This window comes from Rutilus rutilus (genome assembly GCF_951802725.1).
Source record: "Rutilus rutilus genome assembly, chromosome: 1".
Classification (NCBI taxonomy): Eukaryota; Metazoa; Chordata; class Actinopteri; order Cypriniformes; family Leuciscidae; genus Rutilus; species Rutilus rutilus.
The window spans coordinates 75,432,335-75,447,588 of NC_140209.1; the positions used below are offsets into that span (position 1 = coordinate 75,432,335).

The 15,254-nt window shown below is 36.9% G+C and overlaps 1 protein-coding gene across 1 annotated transcript in view; it reads right to left on the reverse strand.

Moving 5' to 3' along the window:
* Positions 1-7,866: 7,866 nt before the first annotated feature.
* LOC311305197 (Fc receptor-like protein 5) overlaps positions 7,867-15,254 on the reverse strand; it is a gene marked incomplete at its 5' end in the record, with an annotated part of 81,569 nt that continues 74,181 nt past the window's right edge. Inside the window, 5 exons of the mRNA XM_084432758.1 lie at positions 7,867-8,067; positions 8,165-8,407; positions 8,539-8,820; positions 8,896-9,066; positions 13,167-13,295. Of these exons, the coding sequence (XP_084288884.1) occupies positions 7,937-8,067; positions 8,165-8,407; positions 8,539-8,820; positions 8,896-9,066; positions 13,167-13,295 (956 nt within the window). The 3' untranslated portion in view covers positions 7,867-7,936. The remainder of the gene's footprint in view (positions 8,068-8,164; positions 8,408-8,538; positions 8,821-8,895; positions 9,067-13,166; positions 13,296-15,254) is intronic.

Genomic DNA, 15,254 nt, shown 5'->3' on the forward strand with positions numbered 1-15,254 from the left:
ACTGACTGAATAATGACAGACGGTTAAAGACAGACTGAGTTAAAGCCTCAAGACTTCCTGATACATAGTCAGATCTTTAGGAACATAATGACAGATGAAAGAGGACAGACAAATGTACCTCATGTGTTTTACAGAAAACCTTTTGATAATCTTCTAATACATTTTCAAAAATGTCACGCAAGTTTCCTACTGAAATGTTGTCAGGACTTAATCATTATCAAAGTGAACAGCATAAATTTGCCATTATGAAAAGTAATGTTCTTGTGTTTAATGGAAAAGGAATCATAACTTTGATGGATCTTTATTGTAATAATGGTATTCGATGTATTTATAACTTTATAAGTTAAGAAACAGAAACTGGTGAACAGCTGCTGTTCCTCCCACACTGGTTAATGTCACTGATCTGAAAGAGAAGAAACCAAACCACAACTATGAGCTCATCTCGATCTATTTCTAATCTATCAGGCCTCTAACAATAAAGGTGTCGAGTTTGGCACTGATATGGACAAGTTTAGTATTCATACACCAAGACAAGGGGTAACAACTTTAATGCTTGTTCCTCTTAATTTAGTGAATTCAGCTTCTGTACGATTCAAATAACAATTTTGTTAGTACTTTTGAGAAAGTAACTTTTGAAAAAAAAAAGAAAATAAATATAATTCTTGTCTTACTGTCCTCAGCATTTCAATTCTTGCCAAAGGTCATAAGTCTTATTGTCATTTGCACATTTTTCATATGGTGGAAAACAGAAGACTGAAATTTGTAAGACAGGCTATGAACGCAAACAAATGTAACAAGTTAGCTCAAATGGGAAATATTAATAATAACTCATAATTATCAGTTATGATTAATTATTAATATTTGGGTCAGTTAATTTGATTAACTTGAGGTAGCTAAATTAATATTACAATCAACAGAGGTGGGTAGTAACGAAGTACATTTACTTCGTTACATTTACTTGAGTATTTTTTGGGAAAAAATTTACTTTTAAGAGTAGATTTGAATGTGGGTTCTTTTACTTTAACTCGAGTACATTTCTAATGAAAAAACTGTACTTTTACTTCGTTACGTTGGGCGACGTTCCTCTCGTTACTTTATTTTAACCCCCTGGGGTCGGCTACCTTTATCAGTGCAAAAAAGAATCAAAATACTAATATAAATTTTTATCTTATATGCTTGTGTTATACATCAATCGATCCTGTTAAGTGTGTATTATTTTTGTGTATACTCATAATAAAAACAAAGTGTTGTGCTTTTTGCCAAATAAAGAAAAATAAACATGATGCGAGTTCTGCCTCCTCTCCATCAGTGAAGTCCATTCTGAAACACGCTCGAAAATGAATCATAACTCAGCGAATACTTCTCACACAGACACGTGAGATATGTTTTTATGAAGCTTGAATTCTCTTCTTTTAAGTGAAGTAATTAATATAAAAAACAAATGTTTTCAACTCATGTAATCCGTTTGAAAGCAAGGAGAGGTACCGTTTTTCCCTTCTCCCTTCATTATCTCTAATGAGCTGAGGCCGCCCGGCCCCCGGCACTATTCACATGGTAAATAGTTTAGGTGATCTATGCTTCGCTCCCGCCCCCCGATCAATGCCTTGAAAACACGAAGTTTCATCAGATCAGATTCACTGATAGTTCATCGCGTTTAGAGAGGATGGCTCGCTTCTCCGGTAAAGACGCCCTTCAGATGATTCTGGACAGCGAGGAAGAATTCACCTTTTCCTCAGAGGAAGATTGTAACTCAGACGACGAACGGCAGCATTTTCAAGAGCGAATTGATCACGCCGAGGATAAAAGTTCGGGGTAAGTTGTTTACTGTTATATAATTCCTTTTGTGATAATATATAACTTTATATATATTTAATTTCTGAATTTTCAGACTATATTTTCCCTAGTTTTGGCTAGCTTTTGACACCTTACAGGAACGATTGCCTTACAATATCCCTAACATTCGTGTAACTTATATGCTCAAGTGTAAACTTTTTTAAATGTGATATTGCTCTTTAAACATATTTGTATATTAAATATATTTCACTCAGTTTTGATTAGCTTATGACACTGAATCATGCTAAAATACTGCCTTATGCGTAATGTAGATCAGTGGTTCTCAACTCCAGTCCTCGGGACCCACTGCTCTGCACATTTTGTATGTCTCCCTTATTTAACACACCTGAACCAGATCATCAGCTCATTAGGAGAGACTCCATGAACTGAACTGAGTGGCTGAGTCTCAATTCGCCTACTTATACTACGACCTAAAAGTATGTACTTTTTTTGTGAGGAAAAAGTACATACTTTTGAGTGTGTAGCAAAAGAGTATGCACGTTCTGGGACATACTTCGATGACGTCATGCAACGTGAACGAGAACGTGGTTGCCTAGTTACGCACACCATGACTGTTAACAAAACATTTTACATTTCATTCATTCTTATATGTCCAATATAACTGTATTTACTATTCCCTTTTTTTTTTCTCATAGTTTTTTCCAAAATACATTTACAATGTGTCCTACCAAATTGAGGAGAGAAGCAGGCTGTCGTCGTAGATCAACCAAACGCAGGTCGTTTGTGAGGCGGCTGGTTCTGACGTTCATGTGCAATGTGTGTAACGAAAGCTAAAATATTTAAAGTTTATAGTATAACTATTGTTTAACGTATTTTATACTTATGTATAATACTCAAAAATACCCCAATGAAAATGAACCATGCTTTTACTATAGTAAAAGTGTAGTAACCATGTTTCTTTGCTTGGATTGATAAAGTTAACATTTGTACAGCCACAGTATTACTACAAATAAGTCAGTGTGGTTAAACTATGGTTAGTGTAGTAAATGGTGTTTATTTTCATAAGGGTTTATAGTAAGGTAACTTATAAATCTAAGACAGAAACATCAGAAGAAATACATTAAAAAAAGACACTTGCATGACACTGTACTTTTTATTTCATCGGACCCTACAAGATAAACACGGTACTTTTTGGCACAACATAACCCCATTAATATTACGAGACAATAAAATATAACTTTAATTCTAAAATTAATTATTATTCTAATAAAACATTTGAATTCTTACACTTAAAAACTGAGGGCGAATCTCCGCGGCTGCATCCGGCTGCCATGTTTACATCACCATAGATACCACCATCACCACAAAGCTCCTCCCTCCCGCACGCAATGGGTTGTGGGCAATATTAGCCGTTAGAGTGTGCATTGATCTGCACTTCGAATTCTAACCGGAAATAGTAGACCATCCGGGTATCTTTGGAATACTCTTTTCAACATACTACGATTTGGGACGTACTAATTCTAGTTTCGCATACTATTTAGGACGGATAGTATGCGAATTGGGACTCAGCATGGGTGTCAGATAAGAGAGACAGTGGGAGACTGGAGTTGAGAACCACTGATGTAGATTGTTTGTGAATATCTGCTTATAGGTTATATAATGTGGTTTAGTGCAAATATATTTCAGCCTCCGGTAAAATATGTGATACTGTCTAAATACATTGTATTTTTATATAAATGTTCTGGTTTTGGTTGGCCTATGACAGTATTTATCATGCTGCCTTATGCACAGATGTTTGTGAATACAGACTGCGTAAATGTTTTAGTGATGTGTCGTTCGCGAACGATCCGTTTATTGCGTGCGTCACTAAATGCGTGCAGTCTTTATGGCCCATCAATACTCGCGGTGACGCGGTCTATGGCTCATAAATAGATATTTATCCGTCCTATCGCCCATCAACAGACATTGTGCGTCCATAACCATCAATTGCTCATCAGTTTACTTTGAATAATGTATGCAAAGAACATTTAGTTCCTCCACATAGAGGAATTACAATAAAACAGATTGAAAAACAAAACCTTTGAATATCCTCTACTTCTTTGTTCAGGCTGCCTCACTTGATGGGCCGTTAGCCATTGGGGGAGTGTCTGTCACACCCCTGGTCTGAATCTCATTAATATTGATAGGCCATTACCACTCCCATGCATAAACCTCTTCTGACAAAAAAACTGTTTTACAAAGTTTAAATCAATGTATTGTTTTATGACAACGACTAGGCAGGATGATTTTCACATCATTTTGAAGCCAGAACTCGAAGCGACAACATTCATTAGTCAAAAGTCTTGTTGACACATATTTAGTATGTGTTTTGTGGTCTTATTTCAGCTACTTTCATTTTTTTTTTTTTCAATAACCACGCATAAACATTATTCTCTTAAAAATTCAAACATATACATGTTGATCACATATTATGGTAGCCCTGTTTGTGCTATATAGAGTGAATTTACACCTTTGCCATTAACATGTTTATAAATAACTGAAAAAAGCACAAATGTCAGAGTATGTCAGAACACCTCCAGGGCCCAGAAAACCCCTCAGACCCCAGAGGGTTAATGCAATTATGTGTTGTTAAATGCGTAGTTTATTCCAAGCGCGCTGTATCTTTTTTCTGGGCTTGAGCGATGCTCAATTCACAAATGAATCACTCTTTTGAGTCGATTCTGTTCAAAGACTTCATCAAACAAGTTGGCAGATCTGTCTAAATCGGTTTGCGAATCAGTTTGAATGATCTGTTCAGTTCCTGCACGCACTGAATCGTCTGAAGCAATTTCGTCGTAACAGGAAGATTTAAGAACATCAAGAGCATTGGATGAAGTGGCCGTGGACCTACAGTACAGTCAAGTGAGAGCAAATCTGCAAATGCATCATATTTTTGCCAGCGATGAAGATCTTTATTAGTTGAACATTATAAGTAGCCTAAAATGTAATAATAATAATAATACAAATAATAATAATAATTATTATTATTATTATTAGAGTTTATAACTGTAAATGAGTTCACTTATTATTTTATGACAAACATATTACTGTATTAGGCTACTAAGTGAACTCATTTATAGTTAAACACAAATTATTATTTTTTATTTATTTATTTAATAATTAATTATTATTATTATTATTTGTGTTTAACTATAAATGAGTTCACTTAGTAGCCTAATACAGTAATATGTTTATTATTATTATTATTACATTTTAGGCTACATATTTAGAAGACGCTTTTGTCCAAAACGTACAAAAAAAGGAACAAAGCAATTTGTCAAATATCAGTCATAGTACAGGTTAGACAATAATACTAAAGTGCTAAGATTATCTTTTTTTTTTTTTTTAAGTGCTAAGATTATCATAACTAAACAAAAGATTTTGATGCACGTCATTCATATTAAATCGTATATTCCACCCCATACCCGCTACAATTGAGAATCAGTTTAAACATGCAGACACAGTTAAGACAATTTGATGTATTCCACTTAATACACAATAAAACAATATGCAATAAGATTCGTTAACAACGTACCTCCTGGTGTTCTTCTAAAATGAGGGCGAGCCACAAATCCATGAGTACAGTTTACAAACCCATGGGAATGGATTGCGAAAGCGTGGGCACGGTTTATGAATTTGTGGATTGCAAAAACTGAAGGCACGGTTTACAAGTCTGAGAGCGCGGATTAGAAACTCGTGGGTACGGTTTATTGTGGGCACGATTTGTTAAACCAAGGGAACAGTTTGAGAATTCGTGAGTACGGTTTATAAACTATATATAAACGGATTGCAAAACCGTCGCCACGGATTGTTTTTTTTTCTCCCCACAGGTGACTTCCCGGGCTCTGTTTTAATCTGAGGTTTTATGTGGCTGAAATCGTTAAAAAAATTAGTTCGTAAAAAAGAATCTGTTCGATCTGACAACATGCCTTCAATGCAGTTGACTGTTAAATGTTATGTGTTCCGTGAACAAACAGCGTTGTCGTTCATTGATCAGAGAGCTGTCCATTGTGCTGATTTTGTTCAAGATGATGTGCATCTCCTTCAAATGTGCCTTAAAGCCCAGACACACCGTGCCGATTTCAGCCATCAGGTGTCGTCGGCGGTACAATATTTAATCCACGGCCGGAGTTATGGAGACTATGGGTCTGGCCCCTGAGGGGGATCAACCCATAAATAGGTTGCCCTTTCCACTGAGGTGGTCAGGTCATCCACTCTAGAATCCCACTCTACTAGGAACTAAAAATGTAAAGATAGGGACGGCATTGAACCCAGTTAATTACTGCCCACTTGCTTCAGTACTGGTGTTCCATCCTGTTCTCTAACGGGATCTCCCGTTCATGCTTACGGCCTCTGTGGCAGCCCCGGTGCCCTCCGCAAGCCTCTAAGGGTCTGCACGTAGGGACATTCCCACTAAAACTCCATGTTCCTGTAGATTGGAGGATGAATCCTGTCATCCAGCCTGTTGGCATCAGGCTGATGGGCTCTCCCTGGCACCCATCATGTCCTGTGGATGAGATATATAAGTATATATAAGAATCTATTGAGTCTGCTTCCTGCTCGTCTTACTCCCTGCTCGTCTTACTCCCTGGAAGAGTGGTGGTGCTTCCCCCTCTTACTTGCTAGTGTGGGAGCCACTCTACATTATTTTTGCCCCGGTACTGAGGTGCCTGTAGGCAATATCATGATTCTTCAGGTATTCCATCCTCCATTGCATGTGTCGGATGGTCAAGGTCTTAGCCTTGGAGGTTCCTATGTTAGGCCTCAGGCTGGGAGGAGTCAATCCATCTAGTTATGTATCAAGGGTTAGGAGCTATTCCCCTTTATCAATTAGACAGTTGGTTATCTGCAGAAACCTCTCATATCTAAAGTACGTGGTGCGTTTTTGCCTTCACCCCTCATCTAATACTTTCCACTGTCTGGGGTTCTCATCCATGAGGTCAGTTGAGCCTCGGGCTCCAGACCTCCCCTTCTTACACCAAATCTTATGACAAGCTAGGTTGGATCTGCCCTCTACTCATTCCTATCGTCCGTGAGTGTGCCAGATGCTTCACTTTTCGCGCTCCTGGGAACGATTTGCTTTGACCAATCAGAAGCTAACATTTCCTGGTTCCTGTGACCCTTTATAGATTGGAATAATTCCATAGCTGACTTCAGACGCTTCATGCCGAAGGCATTCCCCAAAGCGTCGAGTATCAATGCAGCATCTCGTTCCCTACTCAGGGAACGAGGGTTACAATAGAAACCCGAGACGTTCTTTTCTCTCCATATAAATGTAATCATTTCTGTAGATTACAGTAGTTTTAGGCTGAAAAATCCAAACTATTGAGAGATTAAAACATGATTAATTATAGTAAGAGGTCACGATTCTTCTGCTTTTATTGTGACACTGCAAGACAAAAGCATAAGATCCAGAATATAAAGCTGTGTTTCTTTATTTAAAAAAAGTAAACAAACATAAAATATGAAATATTGCAGCAATACAAATCAGGAGACTTACACTAAAATAAGGAATAGCTTACAAATGACAGTGTGTTTGTGTGGTTATAATGTGAAACATGCAAATATCACACAAGCCTTACATTGTAAAGAATTGCAATGTATTAAAGCAGGACAAAATAAAAAAAAACTGAAAAGCTACTGAAATGTAAGCTAATATATAAACAGACAGTCACTGTCTTGTTAGACTTTATTTTAAATAAAGCAATATATAAAGAGGAAAATAAGTTGCCAAATGGGATTGTGGGAAGTAAACTGTGAGTGGGACAGGGATGTACTTGTGATACTAAAGCTTAAAGGTTTGGTCTATATTAACAATAATATTTTATTGGTCAAAAACAGCAAAAACCAAACGTGTTAACAGGATAACATCCATGTACCTTGTTAAAGTCAATCTGAAACCAAAATGTACCCTTTCTTAGCTATTCCAAAGTTAAAACTGCTTTTACCATCAATTCCTGGTGGATAAATTATACATGTTAAAAACATTAACATGACTTTAACATGTAACATGACTTTAACATGTAACATGACTTTAACAACTGTAACATGACAAACGAAGTGACTTCTGTATAAGACACAAACTAATACATCTTCTAATAAATCACTCAGGTGTTTTCCCTCTCATTCTGCAGCATTTGTAAATCAGCACGACCGTCACTATCAGATATGGACAAGCTGCCAGTACAGAACTGAGTATGTGGAGGTCAGAGATCTGAGAGTCTGGATGAGACCCTGAAAAAGAGACACACAAGCACTTTATCATGCACTATATCACTATAACGAGGGCATATGAAGAAATAAATCAGCTCACAGTTTCATTGACTCTCACCTCTGACTGAGATCCAGCTCTTGGGAGACTCTCCTCTCGCTGGGTGTTTGCAGTAGTAGAAACCCTCATGTGACTTTGAGACAGTAGGGATGATCATCTCTGTAGTTTGATTCTGGATGAGTGATCCATCTTTATAGAAATCAGCACTGAGTTTTGATAGGGTTGTATATTTATATAAACAGCGTAGAGTCAGATTATCTCCTTCAGTCACAGGATGAACAGGACTCTCCAGAATCACACCAGCTACAGAAACACAGGAGACATATCAACAACGTGATGAAATAATAAAAAACAGAAGAAAAATCTAAATTAAAAATGTATATATTAATTATAAACTGCCAGTGAAATGAATAAAAACAGAAACCCAGACTCACAGTGTACAGTGATATTAACAGGATGATAGTGCTCTCCAGATTCAGACTGACACCAGTAAACTCCAGTGTCTGATGGGACAGTGGAGTTAATTGTACATGTAGATCCTGTTTGTGATCCCCACACTGATGATGAACAATCTTCCAGCCGCCCGCTGTCTGTGTATCTTCTCACTGTCCATCCATCAGAGTTACTCTGGTCCTCACAGCTCAGAGAGAGAGAGTCAGATGTGAAGTGTTGAGTTCTGCTGGGCCTGATGATCAGAGACACTGGAGGAGAAACGCCTGACAAGACAATTACAGCTATCATTTGGAAACGGTCTTTATTAAAGATAATTTAAACTATATATGTGAACTCACCAGTGACCCACAGTGGTTGTGTGTTGCTGTATGTTGTGTTAACGGCTGTGTTATCTCTCTCTGCTCTGCACACATACACTCCTGTGTGTTTTAGATCAGCAGAACTGACGGTGTGTTTTCCTCCAGCTCCTCTGCTGCTGTCTGAGAGGAGGTCATAATCATTCCTGCTCCCTGTAGAAAGTGAGAATGTGTAGATTTCACTTTAAATTACATTTTTAACTAAACTTGAACCAGAATACACTGGTTTACATTGGTGTAACTCGAATTACTCATTGTGTTTAGGTTGTTTTATTCAGGGTTTGATCAACGGCTCTTATGTTACAGAGTAGTGACTGTAAATGAGGGACTGGGATCTCAAAGTAGGTTTCACTGCTTGGTGCCCATGGAAGTGTTGCCCTTAATACCCAGTCTGTGTCTGGTTTCAGACATATTAAATTATATATATAACCAGTTAACCCTCTGAGGTCGGCAAACGCGCCCACGCGTTTTGCTGGATTTTTTTCAGTTCAGTTCAAAAGAAATTAATTTAGCTCTGTTGACTTTGATATTACAAGCAAGTTTCATACATCAATCGATTCTGTTAAATGTGTATTATTTTTGTGTATACTCACAATAAAAACAAACTGTTGTGCTTTTTGCCAAATAAAGAAAAATAAACGTGATGCGAGTTCTGCCTTCTCTCTGTCAGTGAAGACCATTCTGAAACGCGTCCGAAAATGAACAATAACTCAGCGAATACTGAGTCAAACAGGCATACAGTCACACAGGCATGAAGCTTGAATTCTCTTCTTTAAAATGAGGTAATTTATATAAAAAACAAATATTCTCATCTTGTGAAATCTGTATTAAAAGAGAGCGATTCCAGTCGAGCTAATTAGAGCTCATTCAAAGGTAATGTGACTCCGCCCACGGAGAGCGCGCGCTATTCAAACGCAAATTACTGAGGCAAACCTGTGAACGCCCCCATATCAGCTCGAGGAAACACAAGTTTAATCATATCATTGTAGCCTACTACGTGTTTACACCATCTGGCAGCGCTGTGAGGAATAATAATAATGGAAAATCTACCTCAGAGACAGTGCGGGTATTGCAGGAGAGAGGATCCGAATATGTAGTAAGTTTTTTTTCCTTCTCAAGTTAATCGCGTTTCTGTGAATGAATGAACGGCAGCCGCAGAGATGTGTGAATGAATGATGATGTTTTAGCAAACTGTATTGCTATACTGAGCTGAGTAAAAATCGACAGAAATATGTTGAAATAAAATGTAGGCTATTTGTATAACCAACGTATTAAACTGAAAATTAACATTTATATGCCCTAATATTTCATAAAAACAACGTTACAGTCAGGCGTTTCTGTTTGTGAATGAATGTTTCGGTTTTAGCAAACTGTATTGGTATACTGAGTAAAAATTGACTGAAATATTTTGAAATAAAATGTATTTGTATAAGCAACGTATTAAACTGCAAATTAACATTTATATTTCTTATAATAAAAATGAAAGACCTATGTTACAGACATATGAAAGACAACATTTCGTTGATTAGTTTTGGATAGATTATACATTTTTACTGTAAAATATCTGCCAACTCAAATAAGCTTTTGTTTGCCAATATTTGCTCATGTTAAATATAGTATGTTTTGTCAAAAATAAAGTAATCAAATAATCAATCAAATCCTTAACTTTGAAATATGTATGATAAAATGTATACTTTAGTTTTTACAAAGAAAGATTACACTTGAATTGTTGTTGTAATTGTAACCTTTTTAATAAAAATATATATTTACAAGGTAGATGTAAACAAACTATTAAAAGGTAAATATAAGCCTTTTCTTTAAATAATTTTTATTGTGTTTTATTAGTGACAAATTTGGGGAGAGGATAAATATTCCAAAACTGAAAATACAGTATGAGAATTAACTGCACAATTACTAGACATGTTTTCCTTGGATATTATAGGCCAAATTGCAAGCACAATGGCCCTCATTTATCATTCTTGCGTAGAAATGGGCGTATATATTGGCGTAAGATTATGCTTACACTCCTCTCATCGCCTGATTTATGAAGCTGTGCGTACCTTTGAAATCCAGGTGTACGCAATACCTGCCCTTGATAAATGCCGCGGTGGAAAACGAGCGTCATTAGAATAACACGCCCTTATATATTCAAGTCTCCGCTTCCCCCACGCCCTCATTTTACGCCATGGACACACGGAAGACGGCAAAGAAGAGAAACTTCTCCGACGTTGGATGAGCAAATGACCTATCACAATGCATTATTTTACAGCACGTGTTTTGAAACAATTAGTATTTAATTTCGTATCACATGTATTGGGGTGAACAATAATGATGATGATGTGATGTGGAGTAGCCTACCATTCATTCACATTAATAATTGCATGACAATTTGTAATATTCTTATTATTATTTATGATTTTTATTATTAATGACGCGTATTGTTATTTAGAAGAAGAATATCGTTATTATTATTATTTGTATTATTATTATTATTATTATTATTATTTAAAAGAAGAAGAATGTCATTTTTATTATTTTGTCAGTCTGAATTATTTTTTTATTTTTTGTCATTGAAAGCCTTTTTATTACTGAACAAAAAAAAGAGGTATACTTTGCCTGGAGTGTTATAAAGTTGTGGATGGTTGTCTTTTTAAAAAAGTCTTTTGTCTTTTATTTTTCGTGTTCGCATTTATGAGGAAAAAGCATTGTTACGTGACAGTTATCCATTACGGACGTGAGCGTTGTGAAAGCGGCATGCTTTAAAACTTTCACAGAGACCTCAAACAGAAAGCACAAAGCCTTTCTTTAAAGCGAATTTCGTTTTGTATTAATTGTATCTTAATTTTAATCAGTGTTTCATTATCCAATTTTCTGGATTTAATGCCTAAATAGCAGAGATAATCACGGAGGCGCCAGCGCCTGAACTGGATAACGTTAAGCTATCATCCATGAACCGAAACTCAACGTATAAGGTAGACTGATCGCCTCACACACCTAAAAAAAATAGAAATATATCTATTATCTACAGAAATCTCTACTTTTAAACAGAACCATTCAAAACAAAATAAAATGATGTAGGCCTAATCTGTATGAAATGTGTATTTCTCTCCGACTCCGGCGCGTTCACTACTGCGAAGATCGCGAGTCAGACTTCATCTTTGCAGCCGACACAGTTTTTATTGGTTTATTAAGTAGGCCTACAAACAGGCGAGTTATGAAAAATTGAGTGTGAGGGATTTGTTCACTTCACACAAAAAGATCTTGGAATGAGATGGCTATATCGCCTATCGTTTAGTCCACTGTCTAATTTAGAGATTTTTTTTTTAACCGACTACCGACAACTTTAATCGGTTCATACGGTCAACCATCGGTCAAACGGTCATCGGTTAACATCCCTATGTTGTTGTTTTTTTACAGTGGGTCATAACCTATCATATCTTTTAGTTTGTCAGTGCGTTTTGTGGTGTTAGGAATTGTTTTTCTGCGCATTCCCGCACTCAAAACGTGCGTACACAACCTCCTGAGCTGGCGTAGGATTTGAGCGTGCCGTACGCCAACGTCCATATTGATAAATCTCAAAGTCACCGTGGTTTTGGGTGTACGCCAGGTGTACGCTGGAAATTTGGTGTACGCACTTTTGATAAATGAGGGCCAATATGTGGAAAAATAAAAAAGAATTGAGATGCTTCCAACTGTTGCTCTTGCATTCTTGTGGCTCAGTGACTCACCTGAATGAATGGCTAATTAAGTATGCAGGCCCCATTGTCTCCTAAGGTGTGAACCACTAAATATGCATGATCTGTGACGCCCACTCCGCATATGGCCTTTCCAAACAGAAAGTGCTTTGCAAAATTCAAATCAATGTATTGTGTTATGTGAATGATTAGGCAGGGTGATTTTCACATCACTTTGAAGAAAAAACACTAGGCGATGACATCTATTAGACAAAAGTCTTATTGGCACATATTTAGTATGTGTTTTATGGCCTTATTTCAGAAACTTTAGTTTTTAGTTTTTTCAATAACCACGCATAAACATTATTCTCTCAAAAATGCAGACATGTACATTCTTGTTGCTCACATATTATGGTAGCCCTGTTTGTGCTAAATAGTGTGTAATTTTTTTTTGCCATTAATATGTTTATAAGCAACTGAAAAAAGCACAAATGTCAGGGCATGTCAGAACATCTCAAGGACCCCAAAAACACCTTAGACCCCAGAGGGTTAATTCAGATGAAGCACATTATAACTGACCTGAGACAGTTACAGTGAACCAGCTGAATGTCCAGCCTGTAGAGGAGCCGTTAACCTCACAGATCAGAGTCACTGGATCTCCTTCAGTCAACCACTTCTGAGGAGAAACACTTAAAACTGCTCTGGGAACTGAAATAGAGACATCACTCATTAATAACATGTTAAACTTGTGTGTTTATGAAGAGATGATCAAACTCACCTGATACTGTCAGTGTAACTTCATCACTGTGATGTGATCTGTGTGATCCTTCAGTCTCTGTCCCATAACAGGAGTATTTACCTGCGTCAGACTCAGTAACAGAACTGAATGTGTGTTGCTGTCCTTCACTGGAAACACTGGTTGAACCGTCTTTATACCAGTTGTAGCTCCAGCTTGTGACTCCTCCATCATATATGTCACATCTGAGAGTGACTGTCTCTCCTCTGAATACATGATGATGATCAGGTGTAATGGTCACTCTGGGTTTTGGTCTTTCTGTAGAAAAAGAACAGTGTATTTATTTATGTGATAAAGAACATAAATAATAATAATAACAATACAAATTTTCATTATTACAATTTATTCAATAAAATATGCTGTTTTTAATGTATGAACAGTTACTTAATTGTACAACACACGTTAAATTAGATTACACTGAAGTGTTGTTCTCTATAGCTGTTATAGTCACTTATCAAGTGTCTTATAAATCATTTTCATAGTGTTTTCAGAGCAGTTCATTATGAGAGGTAAAACACTTGCCATGTATTGTCACTGCTACTGGTTCACTGTAATGTGTGTAACTTCCTCCTCTTCTTGCTCTGCATCTGTACTCTCCTCCATCAGAGACTTTCACAGAATCAAGTGTTTTAGTTTCAGCTTCAGGAGATTCAGTGTTTGAGTCTTTACTCCAGAGAAACTCCCATCCATCCCATGACTGATCCAGCTCACATCTCAGAGTAACTGAGTCTCCAGTGAACACTGATCTCTGTGGCCGTACAGTCAGAGTTGGTTTGGGAACATCTGTCAATATAAAGTCAGTGGGAGCATGAGATGTGAACGTTTTTCAGCAGATCTCATTCTCTCACTGGTAAATTATTCATATATTTTGATTTCATAGACAATGTAAGAAAAAAGGTCAACATTATGGGACAATGCAAAAACTTAAAAGACAATAGAGGTTGTGACGACTCATGTGCTGTGTTGATATGGAAATGTGCCGCCTTCCAAAGGAGTTATTGGTGGGCGTTCTTATTGAGGACACCTGCTGTTGGTTTCCGGTCTCTTCCTTTAAAAAGGGCCTGATGACAAGTGACTGCGGGAGGGGCGCGGCTGCATTTCGGACCTTGCTTTGTTTGCGTTCTGTTTATGTTTTGCATCCAACATTATTACAGCTCATTACACCTCATGCATTCACTTAACTTTACACCACTGATTCCTGACAGTCTCATGTCACTTTATTCTTTTTCTGTATAGTTTTCTTTTGTTAATAAACTTCGTATATTTTTTGGCACTTTTGCGTGTGTCCCCGTCTTTGTTGCGTCCTTTTGAGCCATGGGGCGTAACAGAGGTTCAAAGCCACAATCTTTGTGTTAATAATCCAGAGCTCGACGCACAGTGCCACACCACCACCATCTACACCAGCAGTCAAAGAGACACACCATTCAACAAAGTTTTGTGCAGATGCAGCAGTTCACATGAACATTTAAAATGTTAGTAAATGTACAGTAGCTGATAGTGCTGGATAAACTGGTATAGTTTCTGACCAGTAGGTGGTGCTGTAACCAAACCTGCATCTGCTCAGATAAATGGACATGCAAAGATATATTCAATATATCAATTCAAAGATAATCTTTGGTTTTGGAGGATATTTGGTCAATGATATAAAGAGATATTTGTTCAATGTTGCACATGATGGATAAAAAGGGCTGTTTTTGGAGTTATAGTGATTTCTTCACCCAATTCAATTTTAATTGTGAGAAAGTTATTATAAGTATTCTTTTACTGATGATAAGAATGGTAAAAGTTATATCTTCTATTTCCCCTTCTACCTAAACGTAAAGATGTGCATTTTAAAATGATGTGTGATATTTATCTAGACAAGGAATTTC